This window comes from Carcharhinus amblyrhynchos, chromosome 1 (assembly GCF_965287045.1).
Source record: "Carcharhinus amblyrhynchos chromosome 1, sCarAmb.v2.hapA, whole genome shotgun sequence".
NCBI lineage: Eukaryota > Metazoa > Chordata > Chondrichthyes > Carcharhiniformes > Carcharhinidae > Carcharhinus > Carcharhinus amblyrhynchos.
The window spans coordinates 41,639,830-41,664,593 of NC_137324.1; the positions used below are offsets into that span (position 1 = coordinate 41,639,830).

The 24,764-nt window shown below is 42.8% G+C and overlaps 1 protein-coding gene across 7 annotated transcripts in view; it reads right to left on the reverse strand.

Annotated features, from left to right (window-relative positions):
• The window catches only part of celf4 (CUGBP, Elav-like family member 4), a 1,183,497-nt gene that overhangs the window by 641,272 nt on the left and 517,461 nt on the right, over positions 1 to 24,764 (reverse strand). For all 7 annotated transcript variants that reach the window (XM_080215459.1, XM_080215370.1, XM_080215109.1 and 4 more), the window contains exon 3: positions 12,211 to 12,259. In XM_080215459.1, coding sequence (XP_080071585.1) covers positions 12,211 to 12,259 — 49 coding nt within the window. The remainder of the gene's footprint in view (positions 1 to 12,210; positions 12,260 to 24,764) is intronic.

Sequence of the window (24,764 nt, forward strand, 5' to 3'; positions counted from 1 at the left end):
ACAATTTCAAAACTGACCCGTGCCTCACAAGTATGTTAATGTAATTGTAGCTCAAATTAAAAAAGAATATAGTCCTTTCCAGGCTTACTCAAAAGAATGAGCTTAGATAGTTTGTGCATAATGTGATATCTTTAATAAAATTATCACAGGCTTGCCCCTCTCTGATGATATAAATTTAATCCAGATAATAATCTGCCAGGGCGAAGATCGGATTTTATAATCCCATAATAGTTAATAGCCATTCTCACCAACGCAAATGGGAATGATCTAAAATTGATGATATTTCATTGTATTTTCCAGCTTGGCCCTGCTTAATAAGTCCACGCAGCAACTGAGGACAACAAAACCTTCATTCCACATGTGGACAGCAGCTGTGTTATTCAGTAAATTCAACATTTAATAAAAGGTGGCACGTCTTCTACAGACGTGATTACTCCATCATAGAATCATTCGCCATGTGTCACAGCACCAATTAAAATTGTTCAGTCTAGATTCCACTGAAAATAAAATGAGATTCAATTTAACACAATGTAGCTACTCGTCTCATTAATTATTGAAGCCTTGCCACTCTGAATTCATCAACCAATTGTTTTCTTTATATTTTGGAGTCTTTATACCCTTATCTTTGGGCCCGCTGTTTTCCATGGTCGACTGATTGGTCAATGCAAGACTGCTATTCTGACAAAAGGTCACAGCACTAAAAGCAGGAGCCGACCCTGCAAGCAGAGGAACACAGAGTAGCATTTTGATGAAGGTGTCCAAGCAAGACGCCACCTCTGGGACTGCCAGCCGTTTGAGGACAGTTGCCTCCTCCCAGCACTATCAGCAGCTCTAGTTAGTGGCGGCCATTGTTGAAGCTACAGAGTGAGGAACAAGGCATCTTCTTGCTGAGCTGGCCCTGGAGACAAGGTGAGTTTCTTTGAATAAGTCAGGATCTGGCATGTGGACAGCTCCTGGGTATCATATTTCAGTGGTGATATCTTTGCAGTGGAGGTGGCCATTGCTTCAGGCAGCTCTCTCGTGAGTTATGGAACAGCCATTAAAAGGAACTCTCCACTGGGAGCCCACCAAGTGTCCCCTGGCACCCTTCAAGTGTTACCCCAGTTTCCCCCGATCCTCCCCGACTAAATAAAAGTTTATTTATTAATGTCACAAGTAGGCTTACATTAATATTGCAGTGAAGTTACTGTGAAAATCCCCTAGTCGCCACTCTCTGCCACCTGTTCGGGTACACTGAGGGAGAATTTAGCATGGCCAATGCACCTAACCAGCACGCCTTTCAGATTATTGGAGAAAATCAGAGCACCTGGAGGAAACCCTGCAGATACGGGGAGAATGTGCAGACTCTGCATGGTCAGGGACACAAGCTGGGAATCAAACCCAGGTTCCTGGTGCTGTAAGGCAGCAGTGCTAACCATTGTGTCACCATGCCATCCATATGTTCAGTCACCATGTAGGGATGCCAGCAATGTGCAGAGAACCTTGTACAAAGCACGCAGAGAAAGCCCTGGACTACACTTTATCATCAAATGCATGATTTAAGTTGAAACTCATCAGAAAAAAGGGTGCAATTAGTGAGAGTTTATTTACAGAGATAAACATCATGTATAAGTGCTTGCACCCGTGCCCATGCTGTGCAACTAGATCTTGTTAACCTTTCTCATCCCACCACTACATCTTGGTGCATCCCTAACACCCACAGTGGAGGTGAAGGCAGCCTGTTGTCTATTCTGCTCTGATCTCTGTGATGACCTCGGCGGGCATCCTCTGGAGAGCATCAGCCTAATTTTGGGGTCTTGGCAGTGCCACTCTCCTGGGCCTGTGGAGATGAAACAGTCACAGGAAGCAGGGATTCAGATTAGGGAACTGAGTCAGCTGGGTGGATAGCCCTGTGGTGTGCACCAACTGATCCTCCTCCCTTCGGGTTCTCCCTTTGGATAGAGGGACAGCTGGAGTGAAGTCACAAAGCCGTGCCCTCCTCTGCTGTTGGCACTGATGGATGCCAGCAAGTGTTTGCACCATGGGCTACATCTCCTGCAGCAGTGCAGAACAAAGTCTTGCACCAAGGTCTCCATAATGGCTGTCACGCTAGCTGCGCTGACCTTATTTCATTGAAGTGTCACCACTATCATCTCAGGCATAAGAAGAATGGATTCCTCCACGTAGCTTTTCAATTTGAGGAGTGTACCTGACATCCCTTCCTGACTTTGCCCTTGGAGTGCCAGCAACCGAGGGATGACTGAGTCCAGGGGCTGTATTCTGACTGGGATGCAGCAGATTCCTGACCTCCAGTTCGCCCAGTGCTGGCACTCAGGCTGATTGGCCACGCTAAATTGTCACTTAGTATCCCAGGATGTGTGGGTTAGGGGGATTAGCGGGGTAAATATGTGTGTTTACGGAGATAGGGCCTGGGTAGGATGCTCTGTTGTAGGGTTGGTGTGAACTTAATGGGCTGAATGGCCTCCTTTGGCAATGTAGGGATTGTGTGACATCCTGGAACATCCCTGCCTCTACATGCTGTGAACCTGGAAGTGTGATGCGTTCACCAGATTGTGACACCGTGGCTGCTCTGAAACTCGGTCCCACTGACCTACATATCTTTGCACTGGTGGAGGATGTGGGTGAGCGCTGTGACAGTTCTTCAATGTCAGGGTCTATGATTCCTCGTCTGCACCGCTCTCAGGGATGGAGTGGAGGATCTGGCTGATGGGCTGCTTCCTAGCTGGAGTGCAAGGTGGATGCCTTTCGAAACAGGAGACATGGCTCACAGCACTGCTGTCTAATGGATATTGCAGTCCTGGATCCCCGCTTGGTTTATTGCCGCCAACCTCACTGTCAGCACAGGAGTGGTCGACTGCCTGCCAGGCCAGCTGGATGGCTCTCTCCTCAAAGTACATGAGGGCTTTAGCTGTGGCATTCCTCCACCTGCCAGGGATCTCTCCCTCTTGTTGTGAGCCAAAGTCTCCTACATGAAGGCAGATGGGGTGAGTGTAAGTAGGACCTGTTCCAGGACAGATGGTAAGGATGGCTGGCATGTGTGCATGGTGAGTGGGACTCACAAGGTGATGAGGACACAACTTGCAGAGGAGATGAAGGTGTGAGTGAGAGTGAGTGCTGGCACCCCTCCTCGAGATATTGTGAATGAGCTCCTTGGATGTGTAATGGGTCTGTGAGTGAAGAGTGATGGAGGCAGAATTAATGCAATAATTCATCCCCTTGCAACACTGATCTTCTTCTGCAGAGCATTAGCACTCACAACTGCTGTCGCCATCTCACATGGTGAGTTTTCTGGCTGATTTTCTTTCTGCGGGTGGGTGCAGCACATCCCATTGGGACTCTACTGCATCCAGGAGTCTCTGCAGGAAGGTGTCCAAAAACTTGGAGATGGACTTCTTGACAGCCAACTCTTCGTGGTGACCCATGAAGTGTGGCTGGTGTGCGCTGTGGCAGACTTTAAATGTGGCATCCTGATAAGTGTAGCGCTGGGGTGATGGTGGGATGGATAAATCTGAAACTGCCTCACCAGTGATATGGCACGGAACCTTACATGAACGTTTTGGCACAGAGTGCCGCACTATATGGCAGGAAAAGCCGCGAGCGGGCTCAATGTCACTCTTCCAACTGCCATCAGCTTTTCCTGATTTCTGGAAAAATCTCACCCTAGCTTGTTGGCAGATTTTAAGGAAAAACAACTCCCTGCTCAGTAATTGAGAATTCATCATTAATAACATAAGAACTAGGGGCAGGAGTAGGCCATCTGGTCCCTCGAGCCTGCCCCGCCCTTCAGTAAGATCATGGTCATCTTTTCTTGGACTCAGCTCCACTTGCTCACCCGCTCACCACAACCCTTAATTTCTTTACTGTTCAAAAATTTATCTATTCTTGCTTTAAAAACAATTAATGAGGGAGCCTCAACTGCTTCACTGGGCAGGGAATTCCACAGGTAAGTCCATTGACTGTTAGCAAAAAACGTTTGAAGCAAGTGTAAAGTTAGGTTCCTTACTTTCTCACTAACATCAGCAAAAAAAATTGGGAATTTTACTTCCCAGCCACTTGAGTGCAAAATATAGATTTTTGTTACGTGCTTTCTAATTTTTGTCCTCCCCTTGGTTTGAACTGTTTAGTGAATAATTGAACAGACTGAAGCGCAAAGGCCATCAAATTAGCACTTACTCTCTGTAGTTTACATAACTGGAGCACATTTCTTGGCAAACTGACTGTACACTTACGAGAATTTGATACTTTAGACTGCAATAATTTTGGAAAGCCTCTTCCATCTTTTCTGTTTAATTGCAGATAAGTGATGTGTTCCAGATACTCTTTTTTTCCAAAAGTCCCCCAGGTAGAATCCATTGTTTTTTGTAATGATGCCGGATATGCATTCAAAATAAAGCTTTTTTTGATCCAATGATGTGCCATATATAGCCTTATAATCTGCATGGGCCAGTGGCTGCCAGCTAACGCACAAGGCTTCATGCTGGCTGTCATTTATCTACTGTCAGTTGAAAGAAATATTTTTTTCAACATCCCATTTATCAGAACTTAATGAAGCATGGAATAGCAGATTACTTCATAACGAAAGAAAAGCACATGCATTAATGTTCTGCTGGGTGAAGGAGAAGGCGATTCTCCTTTCTGACATCAATGAACCTTGGGTTCTAGTCTGCCCATGCTGCCTATTGCCCAACAGTCAATTATCAATAGAACGGTTATATTGACACATCTAAGTGGTGCCACTGAGGTTCCAGATAACAAAGACTGAAAGATAACATAAGAACATAAGAAATAGGAGCAGGAGTAGGCCATCTAGCCCTTCGAGCCTGCCCCGCCATTCAATAAGATCATGGCTGATCTGTCGTGGCTCAGTTCCACATTCCCGCCCTCTCCCCATAAGATGGACAGGAACATCGCACTAAAAGCTATATTCATCTCCAAAGAGGTACTGTACAAGCTTGAGCATCACCAGAAACTCCTGGATCCAAAAAAAAACATGCCAATATTCCAAATTTGTGTTACTCTATAGGGTACATTGAGTTGTGCTTGAAGTGAAAGCAGTGCAGAGTCATGTAGCTTTGATTTTCGGTTTAATTGTACCTCAACTCCGCATGTGGAATATCATCAATTTACTGTTGCATTCTAAAATAGTATTCATGATTGCAGGGCGGGGGAGGTGGGGGGTGCAGTTTTTTTTTTAGCTAACTTTCTTTTACTAAATTGGAAGTAATATAAGCAGTTGGAAGAGAGTTCCATAATGTAGAGAGTTTTATGCTCTGTAGTTTTCAACAGTGTTAGTAACTATTGCTGATCAAATGGTGGTTAAAAGTCACTTAACATTTACACATTGGTGTATAATCCAACATGTTTCATACTGAAATAGGGAACATGGAGCCATTCAAAGGAGCAATTCTGATGCTGAGAAGCCTGCATCAGAACAGTTTAGATCAACATTCGGGTTTGATAGGCAGGTTTTGCACTTGACCAACTGGGGAGAGGGTTGAACCCTCTAAAATACCTGAAATCAGGCTGGTCATTATAAAGGTTGAGATGCCAAGTTGGACTGGGGTAAACACAGTAAGAAGTCTCACAACACCAGGTTAAAGTCCAACAGGTTTATTTGGTAGCAAAAGCCACTAGCTTTTGGAGTGCTGCTCCTTCGTCACGTAAGTGGGAGTTCTGTTCACAAACAGGGCACAGAAAGACACAAACTCAATTTACAAAATAATGGTTGGAATGCGATTCTTTACACGTAATCAAGTCTTAAAGGTACAGACAATGTGAGTGCAGAGAGGGTTAGCACAGGTTGAGGAGATGTATATTGTCTCCATCTCTTTAACATCTCTTTAACATGTGCTTAACGCTCTCTCCACTCACACTGGCTGTACCTTAAGACTTGATTATCTGTAAAGACTCGCATTCCAACTATTATCTTGTAAATTGAGTTTGTGTCTTTATATGCCCTGTTTGTGAACAGAACTCCCACTTACCTGACGAAGGAGAAGCATTCCGAAAGCTAGTGGCTTTTGCTACCAAATAAACCTGTTGGGCTTTAACCTGGTGTTGTGAGACTTCTTGCGTTGTAAAGGTGACAGGATGCCTCCCATATTGAGTGTGGTGCTGGCAGCTCATTGGAGCAGGAAAGGGTGGTCCAGCTTCAGTAGCGTGGAAGTTGCTGTTACTGCTGTTGTTGAGAGAATGGGAAAGGGATGTGAACACTTAGTGACGCTGTCATACAGAGAGGAAGACACTTTGTTAAAAAGTCTATTAACATTGTGAATGCGCAGTTTTTCAAAAGCGCAAAGGAAATCCCAATATCAAGTGTTTGACTCAATAGGCATGAAGGCAGGAAATAAAGTCTGTGCTGCCCGTTTCAGACATCTATGGGCAACACATTCACTGATGGTGCAGCTAACAGCTACGCTAGGCTAGAAAACAGTGCATTCAACCTCATCAGCCGCTGGGAATGTGATTTGGCCATCACTGCATTTAAGTCTATAGATACAGTATTGTAGTAATTACGTTAGCGCACTTTTAACCTGATAAAGTTCAATTGCAACCTGGTAATTTTAGAATTTTAATTTGTATTTGAAAATGTAGAAATAAAAAGCTGATATAATTAAAAGAAAACACCTTTGAAGCTGTTGGGACCATTCAAACTGATGTCCTTTAGAAAAGGGTGTTTTATAACCATGGTCTGGAATTTATGTCACTGCAGTCCCACATCAACATGCAATTGCTCTCTGAATTGCCTAACAAGTCACTTAGCAGCATCCAAGGGAGTTGGCAAAAATGGCAATCTCTCCAGTGATGCCCTCAACCATGAATGAACATATCAGCATTGTCACAGCTTTTGCAGTTTCTCCAAATTTCCCCTGCTTGTATACTCAGTTAAGAGGAAATGACAGGTGGGCCATGCTTTCCTCTGACTTACTTGCAACTGTGTGGTAACTCTCTTTCCCACCCTCCCCCCAAAAAAATTAATAGAGCAGAATTTCCATGGAGAAATCAAGCCTACTGATTGGTAGGCTCAAGTCAAATGATCACAGTATTGAAACTCATGGAGCAAAAGTATTCCACCATCTGAATTGTCATTATAGTTCTCTAAAAAGTGAATCAGACTTACTGTGGGAAATTTTCCCTTCCCACCCACCACAGGAATCACAGCGAGTGAGGGCTAGACCATGCAAAAGTCCGTTGACCTAGGGTGCGATTTTCTTGTTTTGGGGCAAACGTGGCCAAAAAATTCCACCCACTACCTTGCCTTTTAAATTATTTCTGCATCCAATACAGCACTTGACCAAACTGTACTAAAGAAACCCTGAATGCCTGCTTCAGGTGGTCAACCCCTTAGAAATATGTGCATTATGGACAGGGGTCTGGCACAACAAAATGGAAAATCTATGGGTGAAAATTGTATTTTATCTGTCATAATTCTTTGAAAAATAGCATTATTGAACTGTTCTTCCCCAATACTATCAGCATCACCATTTTGAATTCCATTTTTCAAGCAGTAAATTCCAACACACGTTTGGGATATCATTATGGTATTATATTGTTCCTTCTAAGATTGTCCCACCTTTCTTTAACCCCTATAACTCCATGAATGCATGAAGAAACAGTCTGAATAATTGGCTGAGAGATTTGTCAACATTGAAATGCAGCCTCTTTTTTTAATAAAAGCAGCATTTTGATATCGTGACTGAATGCCATGATGGTAAAGACAAAATAAGCTACCTGTCTGGAAAATATGCAAGACAGTGTTTGTGAGCCAGTGGTTGTGGTGCAGTTGATGGACAAAGGGTTGAAGCATAGTCCTGCATGGAAGATCACTATACACACTTCTAATTTCAATAACTCTTTCCTACCACTTTCAAATTCAAATAGCATTGTTACGATGTCAGATCCCATTGGGAACAATACCTACCAACTAGTCAATTACGATACCAAAAATTCATATTTATCTATTAGTGTACAACTGTCTCATCATGACATCGTCAGACATAACATGCTGCATAAAGGCTAACCTTGTCCCACTCTGAAAGGTTTTAAATGATCGTTGCACCGTGCGATTAGGGCACCAACATAGCTGCCTATTAGGTGACTTCATTCATTACTAATTATGTATAAAACAATGAATCTTTGGACCAAAGTAATAAAGGCTGCAATGTAGTCAATTGCCTGGGATGATGTCATAAAAGAAATAAAATGATGGCCATTTACTCTCTTCCTATTACTCATAATTTTTGCTGATATATAATGGTCTTATTAAAATGGGACCTCTATTAATGACAATTCAAAATAGCACTGAAGTACAGAGTAAAGACTAAGAAGTTATAGGGATATCATCATTACCAGTTAATGATCCACGGCATGATATACCACAGAAAATAACTGCTGCTCTCATTAAATCACTTCTCAAAATGATGGCATATAGAACTTCTCTTTCTATTACTATTTTATCTGCTGTGGTCAATGTTCCTTCAAACTTTTCCTTATTGCTCCATCTATACTCCACTTTGTCTGCTCCCTACAATCTAATTGTGTCATAATTATGCCTCAATGGAGGTGAAATTGATTTATGCCAAGTGTGGAATGGGCTGGTGACAAATCAACTACTAATCTTTCACTGTGCACGACCTCCCTTCCCCTGGAGTTCACAGAATAGTCGTTCAATTTCTTTCCCGAGACTCGTTTCTGTCTCACAGTCACTTCTACTTGTTTTGAAATTAGGAATTTCGGCAATATTGTTAATTTCGTCCTCCTTTTACTTTGTTTTTAAACAAGTTTTGAAAGTGTGGAACTCCATAGACAGAAGGATTTTAAACTTCCCCTGACTCCGCTAACCCCCTCCTAGCCCCCCAAATTGCACAGACAAGATTCCCTCTGGGTTTCCACCCACCGTCACCGGGTAGCAGGAAGGGTCTCTGAATGGAAGCAATGGAGGTCCTTACATGGCTAATTAATGATCGCTTCTGTGCAGTGCCTCAACTGGCTGCCGCACCACTATTGCTGGAGGGACTGGAGATTGGCTGGTCCAAGGCATGACTTCCTCTTGGGTGAGGGATTTTATTCTTATAAACACTTGTTAGAATGGAACATGACAGTGAGGCTGTATTCCCCGTCAACTCTTCAGATGGCTGGAGCCTTTCCTGCCATTCCCGAAATTCAGGCCCATATCTCTCTCACTCTTTTTTTCTGCAATCTACAGTTTTGTTTGAAATCAACACTTGGCACTGCCTAATGGTGATTGTTTTGTCTAATGGAGGGATTTCTTTTAACCATTCATACTATAAATTGTTATGCATTACTGAGGCAGTTCAGATACAGCAGCATAAAATACGTTCAAGGTACTAAAATATCTTCTGGAAACATAGAAGATAGGAGCAGGAGGAGGCCATTTGGCCTTTCGAGCCTGCTCCACCATTCATTACAATCATGGTTGATCATCCAACTCAGTAGCCTAATTCTGCTTTTCCCCCATAACTTTTGATCCTATTCACCCCAAGTGCTTTAACCAGCTGCGTCTTTAATAAATTCAATGTTTTGGCATGAACTACTCCTGTGGTAATGAATTCCAAAGGCTCACCACTCTTTGGGTGAAGAAATGTCTCCTCACCTCCGCCCTAAATAGCCTACCTTGAATCCTCAAACAGTGACCCCTTGTTCTGGACTCCCCTACCATTGGGAATATCCTCCCTGCATCTACACTTCCTAATCCGGTTAAAATTTGGCTCCGTTGTTTATGTTCTCGTTCCATAGATGCTGTTAGACCTGCTGAAATTTTCTAGCACGTTCTGTTTTAGATTCCAGTATCCAAAGAAATTTGCTTTTATATTATTATAGTAGCTTCTGTAGGTCATTTGGTTCCAGCATTCAATAAGACCATTGGCTGATCTGTTTGTGGCCTTAACTGCACATTCCACCTAACCGCCCCCCCCAAAAAAAACCTTTGACTCCCTTGTTAGTCAAAAATCTGTCTAACTCTGCCTTAAAAATATTTATTGACCCTGCTTCCACTGCTCTCTGGGGAAGAGAGTTCCAAAGATATAAATCGATATGAACAACACATGTGCTTTTGAAATAAGGTAAAATAAAGAATTAAATGCGAGCACTGCCAGTTCTAGATAAACAGAACTGTGATACAAGAGCAGAATTCTAATGTCCTGAATGACAGGAGTGGTGAATCATATTCTTAGTTGGGACAAGCAACCTGTGTGAGCACAGATATAGCACATGCCTTGATGTACAATTGGGAAATCAGAATGACTCCATATTGAGCAGCAGTGATCCTTAACAGATCAAAAAAGAAACTTAAGAAAGTATATATTTCTTTGATTGGAGCAGGAGACCTCTGGCCATTATTGAATTTTTTTTAAGAGATCAATTTCCTTTGATCCCTTGTTGTGAGGGCTTTTCTTAAAACCTAGTGGAGACCTGTGTGTGGTAAGAGTCATACTGATTGGAAAACCTGGGGATATCTAGAAACAATGCTGTGGATACCCACTCAAAGTCTGCAGAACATAATAGGAAGCAGTGGATGACTTTTCCACCTATCCCTTTGATGATTTGTTCCAAGATTTAAGTGGAGTGCATTCCCCCCTGCCCCCTATCCTGCCTTCACCATGGACAATCCAACTGCAGCTCCAGCTGAGCTTCATCCAGACTCAAAACTTTGGCTCTATCCTCTCTGCGCAGATGCCATCAGACCTGCTGAAATTTTCCAGCATTTTCTGCTTTTGTTTCAGATGCCAGCATTCACAATATTTCGCCTTTACCAATTGCTCTGCGTCCTTTCTGAGCTGATGGAATTCTGAAATGTGACCTCAATTTTTCATTAGAGATATAACATGTACATCCAGCCTAATAGCTGAGATTGTCCAGAATTAGTAAAGTCATCTGACAATAACTATGGCATTACTGCTGTAAGTAATACTTGACAACCAGAGCACTTTACTGTAATTCTGATGTTAGACCAAGATCTTAATTATTCAGTTATCAGATAGAAAAAGATGCTTTACTAAGAAACAGTACACTAGTTTACTGATACTCCAGTACAGCATATGAAGAAAAATCATCTTGGCACATAGTACAGTTTTTTTAAGTTTTCTATTTGGTGATGTCAAAATATACAAAATTCTTAGTACCTAGTTATTCAAAGGAAACATTGAAAGATTGTGTCACCTGACGCTGTGAATGAAAATACAAGCCCTGATGCATATAAGCAGTCATGTACATCAGGTTGGGAAGGCATTTGTGGGAGAGGATTGGAACCACACTCTCCTTCTTCTTGGACTCGTCAGTTAAGCAGTTTGTTAGGAATCCATGCAGAAATGAAATCCCGCCAAATGGAAAATGGGCAAAACGTATGCTGGATGAAACCCAGAGATAATTAGGCAAGGCAATATATACATAGGCTATCATAGAGATTCGATTGTAATGTGAAGATTTTCCAGCATTTAAATTTTGTACTTCAATTTTTATATTCATTTAAGCTTGGAGTAAATGCTCAGCTCCTCAGAACACGGAGGTACTATAAAATAATTCAGTGCCACCTAGGCATGATGAAGTAATTGTGCCATGTGTTACCATAGATTCAGAGATGTTGATTGCGATCCTTATGTCTTGAAATAGCTTGAAAAATGTCTTGAAGAGATTTCCTTCAACAAATCCTGTTTTGGCGAGTAAATATTCATATATGCCTTAAACACCTTTACATTTAATCTAACTCCTTCAACGTCTTTACAGAGGCTAGCTGTGAGGGGCACATTTCATCTTGTCTTTTAAATTAATGTCATGAATTCTCCAGAAAATTTCACTTAAGAAACGCTTTAGGATTAGCAGAAATACAGCTTGTGTCAAAAGGTTGGCAATATGAAAGTAGAATATGTTTTCTTCCATTGTTTGACTATCTCTTACTGTATTATTCTACTCAATCTTAGAAATCCATTTACCAATCTCCTGAATCTATCCAAGTATACCAGGATCACTAGTTAAGTTAATTGACTTTTCCCACATGTGGAACTGGATGGAAATTGACAATTAGATCACTGGAATAAGAACATTGCAAATTTAAAATCTGGAAAACTAAGGCTACACGTCCTTAGAGGAAAGAACATCCAATGGGTACTGGTTTGATACAGCCTGGCCTCAGAAACCAAGCAACATTGAACAAATTAAAGTCAGCACCAGACTTGGAGCAACAAAGACAACTACCTCCTCTGCTCTCACTGTCTGCAGGCTTCACCTGGATCGGTCTGTTCATCTGTGAATACAAGAAGAAGAAACAAAGATCATTTCTAGTCATCTGACTTCAGATTGGCAGAGTAAATTCATACTACTCAGGAAGTATTAATTATCAACAAGTTACTTGAAAGAGCAAAGAATTCATCGCTGTTCTTTCAGAGCACAGTATGAGGACAGCTGTAGAACTTTGAAAACAAAATCAAAAGAGAAACAAAATCTAAAAAAAACATGGTTTATTCCGAGAACAAGAAAGTAAGGGTCACGCAGTGTGATTTATATTTTACAAGTAGGTTAATCTAACAGCTCAGAAGCTAAAAGAAAACAGGCAAGTGAATTATAGTTGGCTCCAAGAATGAAGCATCATTTCTACATAGAGATATTTACAGCCCATTACAGCCATTCAACCCAGTAAGTCCATGCTAACATCCCATGGACAAATCAGTCACATTCCATTGCTTGATCTGCACAGCTGTGTAGGTCTACTTCCTTCAAGTGCCCCCTCCATTTCAAATCATTGTTTCCACCACCTCCTTGAGCAGTGAGTTACCACCCACTGAATAAAAAGGTTCTTCCTCACAATCCTCCGGCACCTTGTACAATCAGGTGATGGGAAGAGCTTTTCCTGGTCTAGCTTATCTGAGCCTGTCATAATCTTGTACACCTCCATTAAGTCTCCCTTCAATCACCTACTGTCTAAAGAGGACAACCCCTACTACTTCAACCTTCACCTTGTAGCACATTCCTGAAAAAATTCTGGTAAATTTCCTTTGCACTCTCAAGGATGTTCACATCTTTCCCAAAGTGTGGTGATCAGAACTGGATGCTGTAGTCTTGTTGTGGCCACATCACAGCTTTATAAAGGTTCAGCATATCTTCCTGTTTTTATATTCAATGCTTCTGTTTAAGAATCCCAGAATGTGATAAGCTTTACTCACCATTCTCTCAGTATGTCCTGCCACCTTTAAAGGATGTTGCCCATTCACCTCCAGATTTCTCTCTGTTGCTTTAAAATTGCGCCATTGCCTCTCTTTATCCCTTCTGCATTTTATGTTTGACTTTTCATTTGTCTGTCCATCCTCTGGTTAAACTATCTTCTGCTGCAGGCAATTTGTTTCATCCTCACCGCTTGCTATTCCTCCAAGTTTTGTGTCATCAGCACATTTTGAAACTGTACTCTCTTAAGATCCAAGTCATTTATATATTGCAAAAAAAGAAATGTACTTAGCACTTGGGGAATACCACAGTCTATCACCTAAAATGAAAAATAACTACCTATCATGACTTGCTACTTTTTGTCATTAAACCAATCTTTGATCCAATTGCATACTCGCCTTGCTACTCCACAAGTCTTGATTTTTTTTATCCAGCCTTTTCTGTGGCACCTTGTCAAACACTTTCTTAAAATCCATATTGACAACATCCACCACATTACCTTGATTATCATCGCTTTTCATTCATTAAAAATGTTCAATTGAATTAGTCAAACGCGATCTGCCTGTCACATCCAGTTGTGAGACTGTGGGGGGAAATTAAACAATTAACCGGGGAGGAGGTTCCATAACTATCCCCAAGCTCAATGACTGGGGAGCTTAGCACATCAGTGCAAATGACAAGGCTGAAGCACTTGCAACCATTCAACTAGAAATGCCGAGTGGATGACCCTTCTCTTTTTCCCCCTGAGATCACAGATAATAGTCTTCAGCTAATTCAATTCACTCCATGTGATGTTAAGAAATGGAAATGGCTGGAGACATTGAAGATATTGCAAAGACTATCGGCCCTGACAACATTCTGACAACACTACTGAAGACCTGTGCTCCAGAATGCACCCCTAGCCACGCTGTTCCAGTACAGTTACAACACTGGCATCTACTCAACAATGTGGAAAATTGCTCAGGTATGTCCTGTACACAAAAAGCAGGACAAGTCCAATCCAGTCAATTTCTGCCCCAACAGCCACCTCTCGATCAGCAAAATGACGGAAGTGGTTATTGACAGTTGGCAATTACTCAGCAGTAACCTGCTCACTGACACTCAGTTTGGGTTACATGGATTCCATAGAACCATAGAATACCTACAGCGCAGAAGGAGACCACTCATCCATTGGGTCTGTACTGATTCTCCGAAAGAGCATCTTATTCATGCTCACACCCTGCCCTATCCCTGCAACCCCTCTTAACCAACACATATTTGGACTGTGGGTCACCAAGCTCCTGATCTCATAGAACCATACTGCGCAGAAGAGGCCTTTTGGTCTATCAAATCCACACTGGCTCATCAGAAACACCTGAACATCCACCTAATCTGCCAGCACATGGCCCATTGCCCTGAATCTTATGATGTGCCAAATGCTCATCCAGGATTTGAGGCAACCCGCCTCCCAAGCAACGTATTCCAGACTGTTACCACATTCTGGGTGAAAATGCTTTTTCTCGCATCCCTCCTGAACTTTCTGTCCGTCTCCTTGAACCTATGTCCCCTCATGACTGATCCTTCAACTAAGGGGAACAGCTGCTTCTTATCCACTCTGTCCATGTCCCTCATAATCTTGTACACCTTGATCAGGTTGCCCCTCAGTCTTCTCTGCTCCAACAAAAGCAATCCAAGCCTATGCAACCTCTCTTCATAACTTAAGTAGTCCATCCCAGGAAGCATTCTGCTGAATCTCCTCTGCACCCGCTCCAGTGCAAGCACAGCCTTCCGATAATGTGGCGACCAGAACTGCACACAGTACTCTAGCTGTGGCATCACCAAAGTTCAATACAACATCAACATGACTTCCCTGCTTTTGTAATCTATGCCTCAATTGATAAAGGCAAGTGTCCCTTATGCCTTTTTCATCACCTTACTAACACGCCCTTCTGCTTGCAGAGACCTCAAAGAGCTTTATAGCATGGAAACAGGCCCTTCACCCCAACTGTCCCGTTTTAATCGCTAAGCTAGTCCCAATTGCCCACACATGGCCCATATCCCTCCGTACCAATGTTACCTTGTAACTGTCTAAATGCTTTTAAAAAGACAAAACTGTACCCGTTTCTACTATTGCCTCTGGCAGCTTGTTCCAGACAAGTGTGGACAAACATGCCAACGTCCCTTTCTTCCACAGAAATCCCATGTGTCCTACCATTCATTGAGGACTTCCTTGTCAAATTACACCTTCCACAGTGCATCACCTCACACTTTTCAGGGTTAATTTCTGCCACTTATCTGCCTATTTGACCATTCCAGCTCTATCTTTTTGTTACCCGAGGCACTCCGCCTCACTGTTAACCACATAGCCAACGTTTGTGTCATCTCAGTATAGCCGAGGTCCAAACTTGGACAAAACAGCTGAATTCCGGAGGTAAGGCCAGAGTGACTGCCTTTGACATCAAGACAGCATTTGGAATCCTGGCAAAACTGAAAGTGAGCTGGACCAGCAGTGAATCCCAGCCTAGTCAGGACTGGAAAATCCCGGTCAGTTTTTTTCAGCTAAAATTGTCTGACTCTTGTCACAAGGGTGTCACTTTAATTAGGAGTTTCAATAAAAGACAGAATCATTAAGATGAAAAGTACTGACATGCAAGCTTTGTAAAACTTGCTGGTTTGTTTCTCTGACAGTAAACTGTACTGTCCCTTTAAGTGCCTCACCATAAAAGATACTTTCAATGCAGAGTTGAGAATTATGTAGGGCACCAGACTAATCATACACTGTTGGAAAACATTGGGCTGAATTTCATGCTGGTGGCATGTCTCTCACTGAGCAGCCTGAAAGTGGGGTCAGGGAAAAGGCGATTCTTGGCTGCGCCTTGCTTGCAATAGCCAATTAATGGCCTAACAGCCACCCCCAAGAGTGGCCTGCCATTCAGAGGCCTGGCAGCTGAGCAGCACCTAAATGGGTGTGTAATTAGTAATTGGGCTCTGGGGTCATTGGGGCCAGTCAGACAGACTCAATAGAGAATGGGGGGGGATGCTGTTGGTGATGGTCGGAGACACTGTTGCCATGGGGGTGGCCACTGCCACTCAGGAGGTGCTCTGTAGGCCAAAGGATGCCAAATAGGATGTCAATCTCCCCAACTGCCCTCATCCAAAGAGCCCACTGGTACCCACCAGGGTTCACCTGGCAGTCTCCCCATCTGGTGGAAGGCTCACCTTTTTGTTGGAAGTGCCAACAGAGGCAGGGAAAGGCCCTTAATTGACCACATAAATGGCTCAATTGACCCCAGGGTGGGATGGCCATCCAATACCCTCCCCATTGGCATGACAGCAGAAAGACAATGAGCGCGCCATCAGCTGCCTTCTCAAGCTATTTTACTGCCACACCCCCTCCCCTCCACTATTGCTAAAACATCCCATAGAAATGTTGATTCTTCATTTTGACAATATCATGGAAATGTAGAAATGCCAGAAAGCTGCCAGATACTTCCCCGCAAAACTGAATATAATCATGGCCAGTCTCCTGAATTTTCAGAACAACACTGGGAGATTCCACACCCCCCCCCCACACCTCCAAACATCATTTGTCAACCCTTTGACCAAGGTAACTAAGAAAGGGGAAAAGAGACTGACAGCACTGACATATAGTTAAAAAAATTAAAAGACCCACTGAAACAACATTATGCTGGATAGCTGCTTTAAGTGAATACAAATTAAAAGATCAAAATTGTTTCATATCTGCACTTACTTTTCATTGCCATGACCTCAATACTTTAAATTGTGAATTTCTATTCAATTAATATTTTTCTATTATTTATGTGTGTTACACATTCACAGCACAAATTACATATGTGTCATGTTCTGAATCTTGTTCTGCACTGATGATGAAAGAAGTGCTTTTTTATTACTTCAACCATTAGGTTACCATGGCGATACAATTTTTCAATCTGGCTTGGTATTTCAGTGTTAAGAATTAGTTGAGGGAAAAAAAATCTGAAAGTACAGAGCTTCTGAAGATACAATCCTCCTGTCAGGGCCTCAGAGTCACTGCAATAACACTGGAGTAGAGAGTTTCCCAGGTCCATATATGTGCTGGGGTGAGTATTGGAAAACTGGGAAGGATATTTGAGCAGGCTCCTGTACTCAGAGCAGTCTGGTTTTCCACCATATATTGTGCCCAGGAAAATGTTTCCTTTGACGTTTCAAAAATACATTTGGGACAAAATTTGACAAGTGGCGAAAACGAACGCATGTGATGCACAAGCATGCTGCCTGCAATGAGCTAGCATTAAAGGGGCAGAAGGGCCAGCTTTATGCAAGGCTAGCATCAATTATCATTTGCTGATACTGTAAAGCCAGCCTGGCACTTCTCCAAGGGAAGTGCAGTCTGTCTGGAGGAGATGCAGGAACTGCTGTTGTAGGACAGTCTGAGCCAGAATATGAGCAAATCATAGTGCACTCAGGGAGTTAGCATGCTCTGGAGTTCTCTGATGCTGCTCAGTAGACTCTGATGGAGGAGAGAGGAGGATAGGTATCATTAATACAGAGGGGACCAGAACATCCTCCGGACAAACTTCTCAAAAAACAGTGGGACCAGATAACAGTCAATGCCACGAGTCAAGTTTCAAGGACCTGAATGCAGTCCTGGAAAAGTTCAATGACTTCATTAGTGGTCAAGGTATATAGACGTATCTTTAAATGGCATATTCCACCAGCTATACCACCAGCCTCAGCCCTGCTTAATTCACCACACTCCATCTCACACTAACCAACAGTATCAATCAGGGTTCATAATTTATTGTACACCATCGCACACCGATTAATAAACTCTATCAATCAGGGATCAAAACTGCCACTTATATACCCCCATTTCATTCTCACACACTTTGCACTGCTCCAAGCCTCACATTCACATATTACAGCTTGCACATCCATCTCACCAAAACAGATTCCACCACACTCATTGACATATTTCCTTCTCCCTTGCAGGACAAGTTGATACACAGCTACGGTACCTAGCCAGCAGAGGGGTAGGTACAGCTTCCTGTATTCACACCAATATTGGAGAAAGTGTTCTCCATCATTGGAGAAACCATCAATGCGGTCACAGCCAAAGGCCAGTGATGACAGTATGCTCGCACTCAACCCAATTTCTTCCCCAAGTGAAGGCTTTGCTTGTTCCACCTGCTTCTTTCAGAATGTAATGCCTTCAGCTTCCCAGGGATGCAGAGTCTCATTACCCTCCTTGTGCCATGGTGAGAATAACTGACTGAGGCATATCACTTGCTGTAACCTGGAAGGAGTCAGAACATAAAAGCCATATGCTATGTTTACCTCAACAGTCGTTGGCAATCTTATCCTTTTCCAGCTGAGGTTGCAGTTGTGACTGCAGCAGATGACAGATTTCACTGAAGGTGTTGTACTGAAGTGTAGCTGTATGACATATCATTCTTCACTGAGGTTCAGGTAGGAGAATACTCTGAATGATCATCATGTCCTGCTGGGATCCTTTCTCCCCCTCCCTCTCCCTAATGCAGCAATTTGTCTAGCTCTGTGCTACCTCTGCTTATTTTCTGTCATGCTGCAATTCAAGATGAATGCATACTATTGTGCCCAAATCTGTGATCAAGGGGTTTTGATTTAATTTGATTTATTATTGCTGCATGTATTAGCATACAGTGAAAAGTATTGTTTCTTGCGCGCTATACAGACAGAGCATAGAGAAGGAATTGAGAGAGTGCAGAATGTAATGTTACAGTCATAGCTAGAGTGTAGAAAAAGATCAATTTAATGCAAGGTAGTCTATTCAAAAGTCTTACAGCAGCAGTGAAGAAGCTGTTCTTGAGTCGTTTGGTACGTGACCTCAGACTTTTGTATCTTTTTCCTGACAGAAGAAGGTGGAAGAGAGGATGTCTGGGATGTGTGGGGTCCTTAATTATGCTGGCTGCTTTGCTGGGGTAGCAGGAAATGTAGACAGAGTCAATGGATGGGAGGCTGGTTTGCGAGATGGATTGGGCTACTTTCACGATATTTTGTAGTTTCTTGGTCTTGGGCAGAGCAGGAGTTGTGATACAATCAGAAAGAATGCTTTCTTTGGTGCATCTGTAAAAGTTGGTGAGAGTCGTAGCTGACATGCCAAATTTCCTTAGTCTTCTGAGAAAGTAGAGGCATTGGTGGACTTTCCTCTTTTACAGTATTCTTCAAGACAAGACAAAGGGTAGAATTTTCAGCCCCATCCACAGCCAGGATCATACACTCCTGCAAAAACTCAATGAAAGTTTGAATGGGCCACACAATCTCCCATTGCAGGCCAGAAAATCCCAGCCAAAATCTTTCAACACCTGCCCCACTATTCCTTGTAGAAATGTTAAAGAACTCTGGAGACCAGCAATCACAGGAACAATCAGTGTAAATGACTGATGATCTTTTTAAATAGCATTGGCAATGGGTGAGGGATGGGAGGGTCTTTCTTGCATGTTCCTCTGTGCATGGTTAAGGAAAGGGGTTAGTTGGAACTTTGAGCTCAGGAAGGACACTATTTGTATCAATCGGGTTTGCACGTTGATTAGCATCACAATCTGCCTGCTCTGCATAGTTCCAGTGGATGTCCATTGTGAATGCAAAAGTGCACTCATCAAAATTGTATCTGGCACAGCTCACACCAGAAGTGTGCTCACATACCAAGGGTGGAATTTTCTGGCCATGTTTGCCCCAAGATCGGAAAATCCCATCTGAGGTTAACAGATCTTCCCATGTTTCACCCCCAGCCTGTTACGATTCCCGTGGTGGGTGGGACAGGATAATTTTGCCCCACATATGTCATTCTGGAGCTAAAACAGCACCTACAATTCTCAAAAATAGGTGCTGAGGACCTGAACTTTGTGGTCATTGTGTATTATAAGTGATATCTCATGCAGTCTACCAGGAATTTACACACTTTTGTTTAAACCAAATTATTGTATTATGCTTTCTTCTCTTAAACAATGAACCATTCATTACCTGGAAGGGTACATGTTTGACTTCTCCCTAGATCTTTACCAATGTTACCGCGCAGCGGGCTAGGATGTGGGAAATGTGACATCCTTGTTCAAGAAAAGGTCTAAGAAAACTCCAAGTATCTACAGTTCGAGGTCAGTGGTGGAAAAGGTTTTAAAACAATAATCAGGGGAACAATACCAACAAGCAGAAGAATTTTGAGTTAATTAAGAGGCCAGTGCAGATTTGTAAGAGACAGGTTGTGCTTGACTAATCTAATTTAAATTTTTGATGAAGTAACAGAGAAGGTTGACCAAGGGGATACAATAGATGTTGTCCAAACTTGAAGGTGTAACAAACAGGGGGGATAGTAGCAATCAACTGTAATAATGCATAGATAGGCCAGCAGACAATAATCTCTCTCTCAAAGTCAACAAAATGAAGGAGATTGTCATTGACTTCAGAAAGCCTAGTGGAGGACATACCCCTGTCTACATCAACGGGGATGAAGTAGAAATGGTTGAGAACTTCAAAGTTTTTATGTGTCCAGATCACCAACAACCTGTCCTGGTTCCTCTATCCAGCATTATAGTTAAGAAAGCCCACCAATGCCTCTACTTTCTCAGAAGATGAAGGAAATTTGGCATGTCAGCTCAGACTCTAGCCAATGTTTATAGATTCTTTCTGGTTGTGTCACAGCTTGGTATGGCTCCTGCTGTGCCTAAGACCGCAAGAAACTACAAAAGGTTGTGAATGTGGCCCAATCGCGCAAACCAGCCTCCCATCTATTTTCTCTGTCTACACTTCCCACTACCTCAGCAAAGCAGCCTGCATAATTAAGGACCCCACACACCCCAGACATTCTCTCTTCCACCTTCTTCCATCAGGAAACGATACAAAAATCTGAGGTCATGTACCAACTGACTCAAGAACAGCTTCTTCCCTGCTGCCATGGACCTACCTTGCAGTAAGTTGATCTTCCTCTACACCCTAACTACGATTGTAACACTACATTCTGCATTCTCTCATTTCCTTCTCTCTGAATGATATGTTTTGTCTGTCTAGCGCACAAGAAACAATACTTTTCACTGTATGCTGATGCATGTGATAAATCATATCAAATCAAAATTGAAAGAATGGGCAAATAAGTAGCAGATGGAATGACTTATTGTGTGGTGTAGTGCATGTTAATAGAAGAAACATATAATTTATGCTGTAGTCCTCAAGAATCTGCCATGCCAGAGGGACCTCTGGGTTCAGGAACATTGAACTTTGAAGGTGGTAGGATATACTGGAGGGAATAGCTAGCAAAGTATTTGGGATCTTCAGTTCAGAAGCAGAGGCATTGAATACAAAAGCTGGGAAATTATGGTGAATCTCTGAAAAACTCTGGTTATCATTAGAGTATGGTGTCCAGTTCCGATCATCACACTTTCAGATGGATGGGAAGTTCCTCGAGATGGCTCAGAGATTTACCTAAACGGCTCCGCAGATGGGAGGTTTTAGTTACATGGTGAGGTTGGAAAGGCTGGTGCTGTTTTGGTTAGAGCAAAGGAGCTAGAGGAAAGAACTGAGAGAGGTGTACAAAGATTATGACAGATTCAGAAAGGGTAAACAAGCAAAAGCTGTATAAGATGAGGGGACAATGATTTAACACTTTGGACAAGAGATATGAAGAAATATTGGGAAGAATTTTCTTTACTCAGCGACTTGCAACTCACTGACAATCAATAATTTCAGAAATGAAATTAGATGGATAACAAGGGAAATAAATTTATAGACCTGTGGGGATAGGCCGATGCATCTGGTATGATTGTCTAACCAAGCAAATGATTCAAAAGTCTAACTGGCAACTGTGTCATAGTGCCTCTATAAGCTCACGGTGTAGGAATATGTCCGCGGATGACTCGGACTCTGATTCTCCCTCCTAATCTGTAGGGAAGTTAACTAATCTGTTCTGCTCCACAGAGAGAGAGAGAGAGGCAGTGGGAACTAAGCTGCCAGCTCATTGCACGCCTTAAAAATATTTACTGGGGTTACAAAGCCTCAAGAGTAAGTACTTCTTCAAGCTGAAAGAGAGGAACTCCGCCAAACATACTAAATTCTAATGTTTACGCAATCGTGACATAAAACAAAGCGGTGCTCACATCAAAATGACAGGCTTGGCCACTGCTACTGCAGCTGTTATACACCATGTGAATAAGTAGAAGAATGATTAGGTATAATTACCTTTATAAAACTGATAGGCACGTTGATTATTTCACTCGCTGATAATTATGTTGTGAGACAGATTCTGTTAAGTAATGAATTCTAATTGTAGTTTGGAACAATCATTGAAATGATAGACTTTAACTCTTCAAGGTGCTAGCGGGAAACACTCTATAGGTATTCTCATCCTCCAAAAGGGTTCATTTGGCAGGCGCTCAGGAAAATGTTTCCCACTGGGAGATACATGGACAATTAGCTTTACTGCCTGTGTGGACAATATTATTTTAATCAGGCGGCAAGTCAGCAGAAATTACTGCCACTGCTGATTTTACCATTAAAAAATATGGTGCAGTGATAAGCAATGCTAAAGCAGCCAAACGTTCCAAAACATTCTCTCCTGCAAAGCGATTTGTGTTCAGAATTACATAAAATTGTACATTCTTGCCCTTCTCCAAAACAGTCAAGGTGCAAAGATGGCTGAATCCTACAGTTACATTTTCATTCACATATCAGAACAAACTATTTGCTACTGTCAAGGGAATATCATTCTTACAGCATTGACAGCAATTACTCCCACTCCCACTCTACTATATTATTCCATGAATGTAATATGGATAATATTATTCTATGGGACACACCAGAATGAAAGGGAGTAGAATAGCTTGATCTTGGGTTCAGATATAGCTCGGCACAACATGGAGGGCAAAGGGCCTGTACTGTGCCGTACTGTTCTACGTTCTATTACATCCAGCGGATAAAACTTTTAACTCCTCAACTCCCTCATTCTTCTTAAAGTCAGTGGTCTTTTAAAATCCAAGTTTGGATTTTAAATTTTAAAAGCTTGACTTAATTTGCTTAATAGAATCATAGAAAAACTACAACACAAACAGGCCCTTCGGCCCACAAGTTGCGCCGATCATATCTCTGCCTACTAGGCTTACCTATAACCCTCAATCCTATTAAGTCCCATAAATCTCTTTCACCCTTAAACATTCATGATGTCTTGCACCATACTTCTTGGCCCATACATCATGGTTGAATGTCCCTCAATTCAAGGATGGTATAGGATTGCTGTAGGATTTTATGTTACTGAACAGGCCAATCCTCGACCTGCAGATCTTTTGAGCACATGGGCCAGGATGTTGCATGAGGTAATGGGATCCAGAATGCAGGATTTACTTCCTTTTTCTTTCTATCACTGCTGCACATCTGCCTCAACATTAAAAACTCATGATTAAAAAGCTTGATGCAGCTTGATGGACACATTGTCACCATTTTGAATGATTGGTGGCAAGCTCCTTTCACTTATTAATGTCAATCCAACCACACTTCAGTGTGTCAGCACACTCTACACTTGAATACTGGCTAATTGGGGGTTAATAAAACATGTCTAACCCTGGTATTAAAGTCCCCCAGAAGGTTGATTTTTCCTTTTCATAGGAAAGCAGTGAGGACTTCATTAAGGTTAGAATAGAACTTTTCCTTAACATTTTCATTGGAGGACAGGGCATAAGCCATATTAGTTACCGCTGAGTTCTGGGTAAAATGTCAACAATTTTATTTATACAATTGGGGAATTTTGGTAGTGCATCTAAGTTCCTGGTCCAGATGGCAAAACCAACTCTGTGGACACAAGAGTCACGTCAGCTTTCATTTCCAGTAAAAGGTGTATTTCCCTGCTTATTTGTTCAATTATTCCTCTCCAGGGAAGAGGTCGCTCTGAGGGCAATGCTGTTGGGGCAATTCTCCCAAAATTCGCGTAAATTCCATTGGTTTTTATCGGCTGGAATTTTAAAAGAATCTCCCACATTCTGTGCACTGCAGAGTGCACCAGCATAAAATTCAGTGGGCAGGGGCTATTCCCACTCGAGAGGCTAGCAGCATAGCACTGAGCGGAGTGCTGCACATGCGCCAATTTTTCAGCACCGAAATCGCACATGTGAAGTGCCCCTGTCTGCCAGTCTGCTGATTACTGGCCAGACCCACGACACCCGCATCGCCGGCTGTGCGACCTCCTCCACAGCCCAATCGCTGATCTCCCATTCATGTCCGGGCCAGCCTCAACCCCCACCTCTCCTGGGGCCCTATCCCTCTCAGCAGGTTGCACCCTCCTATCAGGATGGCCAGCCCCGAATCGCCAGCCAGACTCACTCCCTCACCGATCCTGACTGCAGAGTGGCAGCGGGACCACCCACCCGCTCCAATCACCCCCAGAGGCCCCACCCCCATTAGACCCCACCTCCTTGGCACTGCCCCATTCCCAGTGGGTAGTGCAAAGGTTGCCCTTGGGCAATGCCAGGGGGCTAAGGTTGGCACTGCCAAGGTGCCAATGCCAAGGGGGGGCACGCCCCCAGCACCCAGCCCTCTGGAGGGGCCTTGATTACTCCTCCTTCACTCCAGCCGAGTTGGGTCACCAGCTCCCTGCA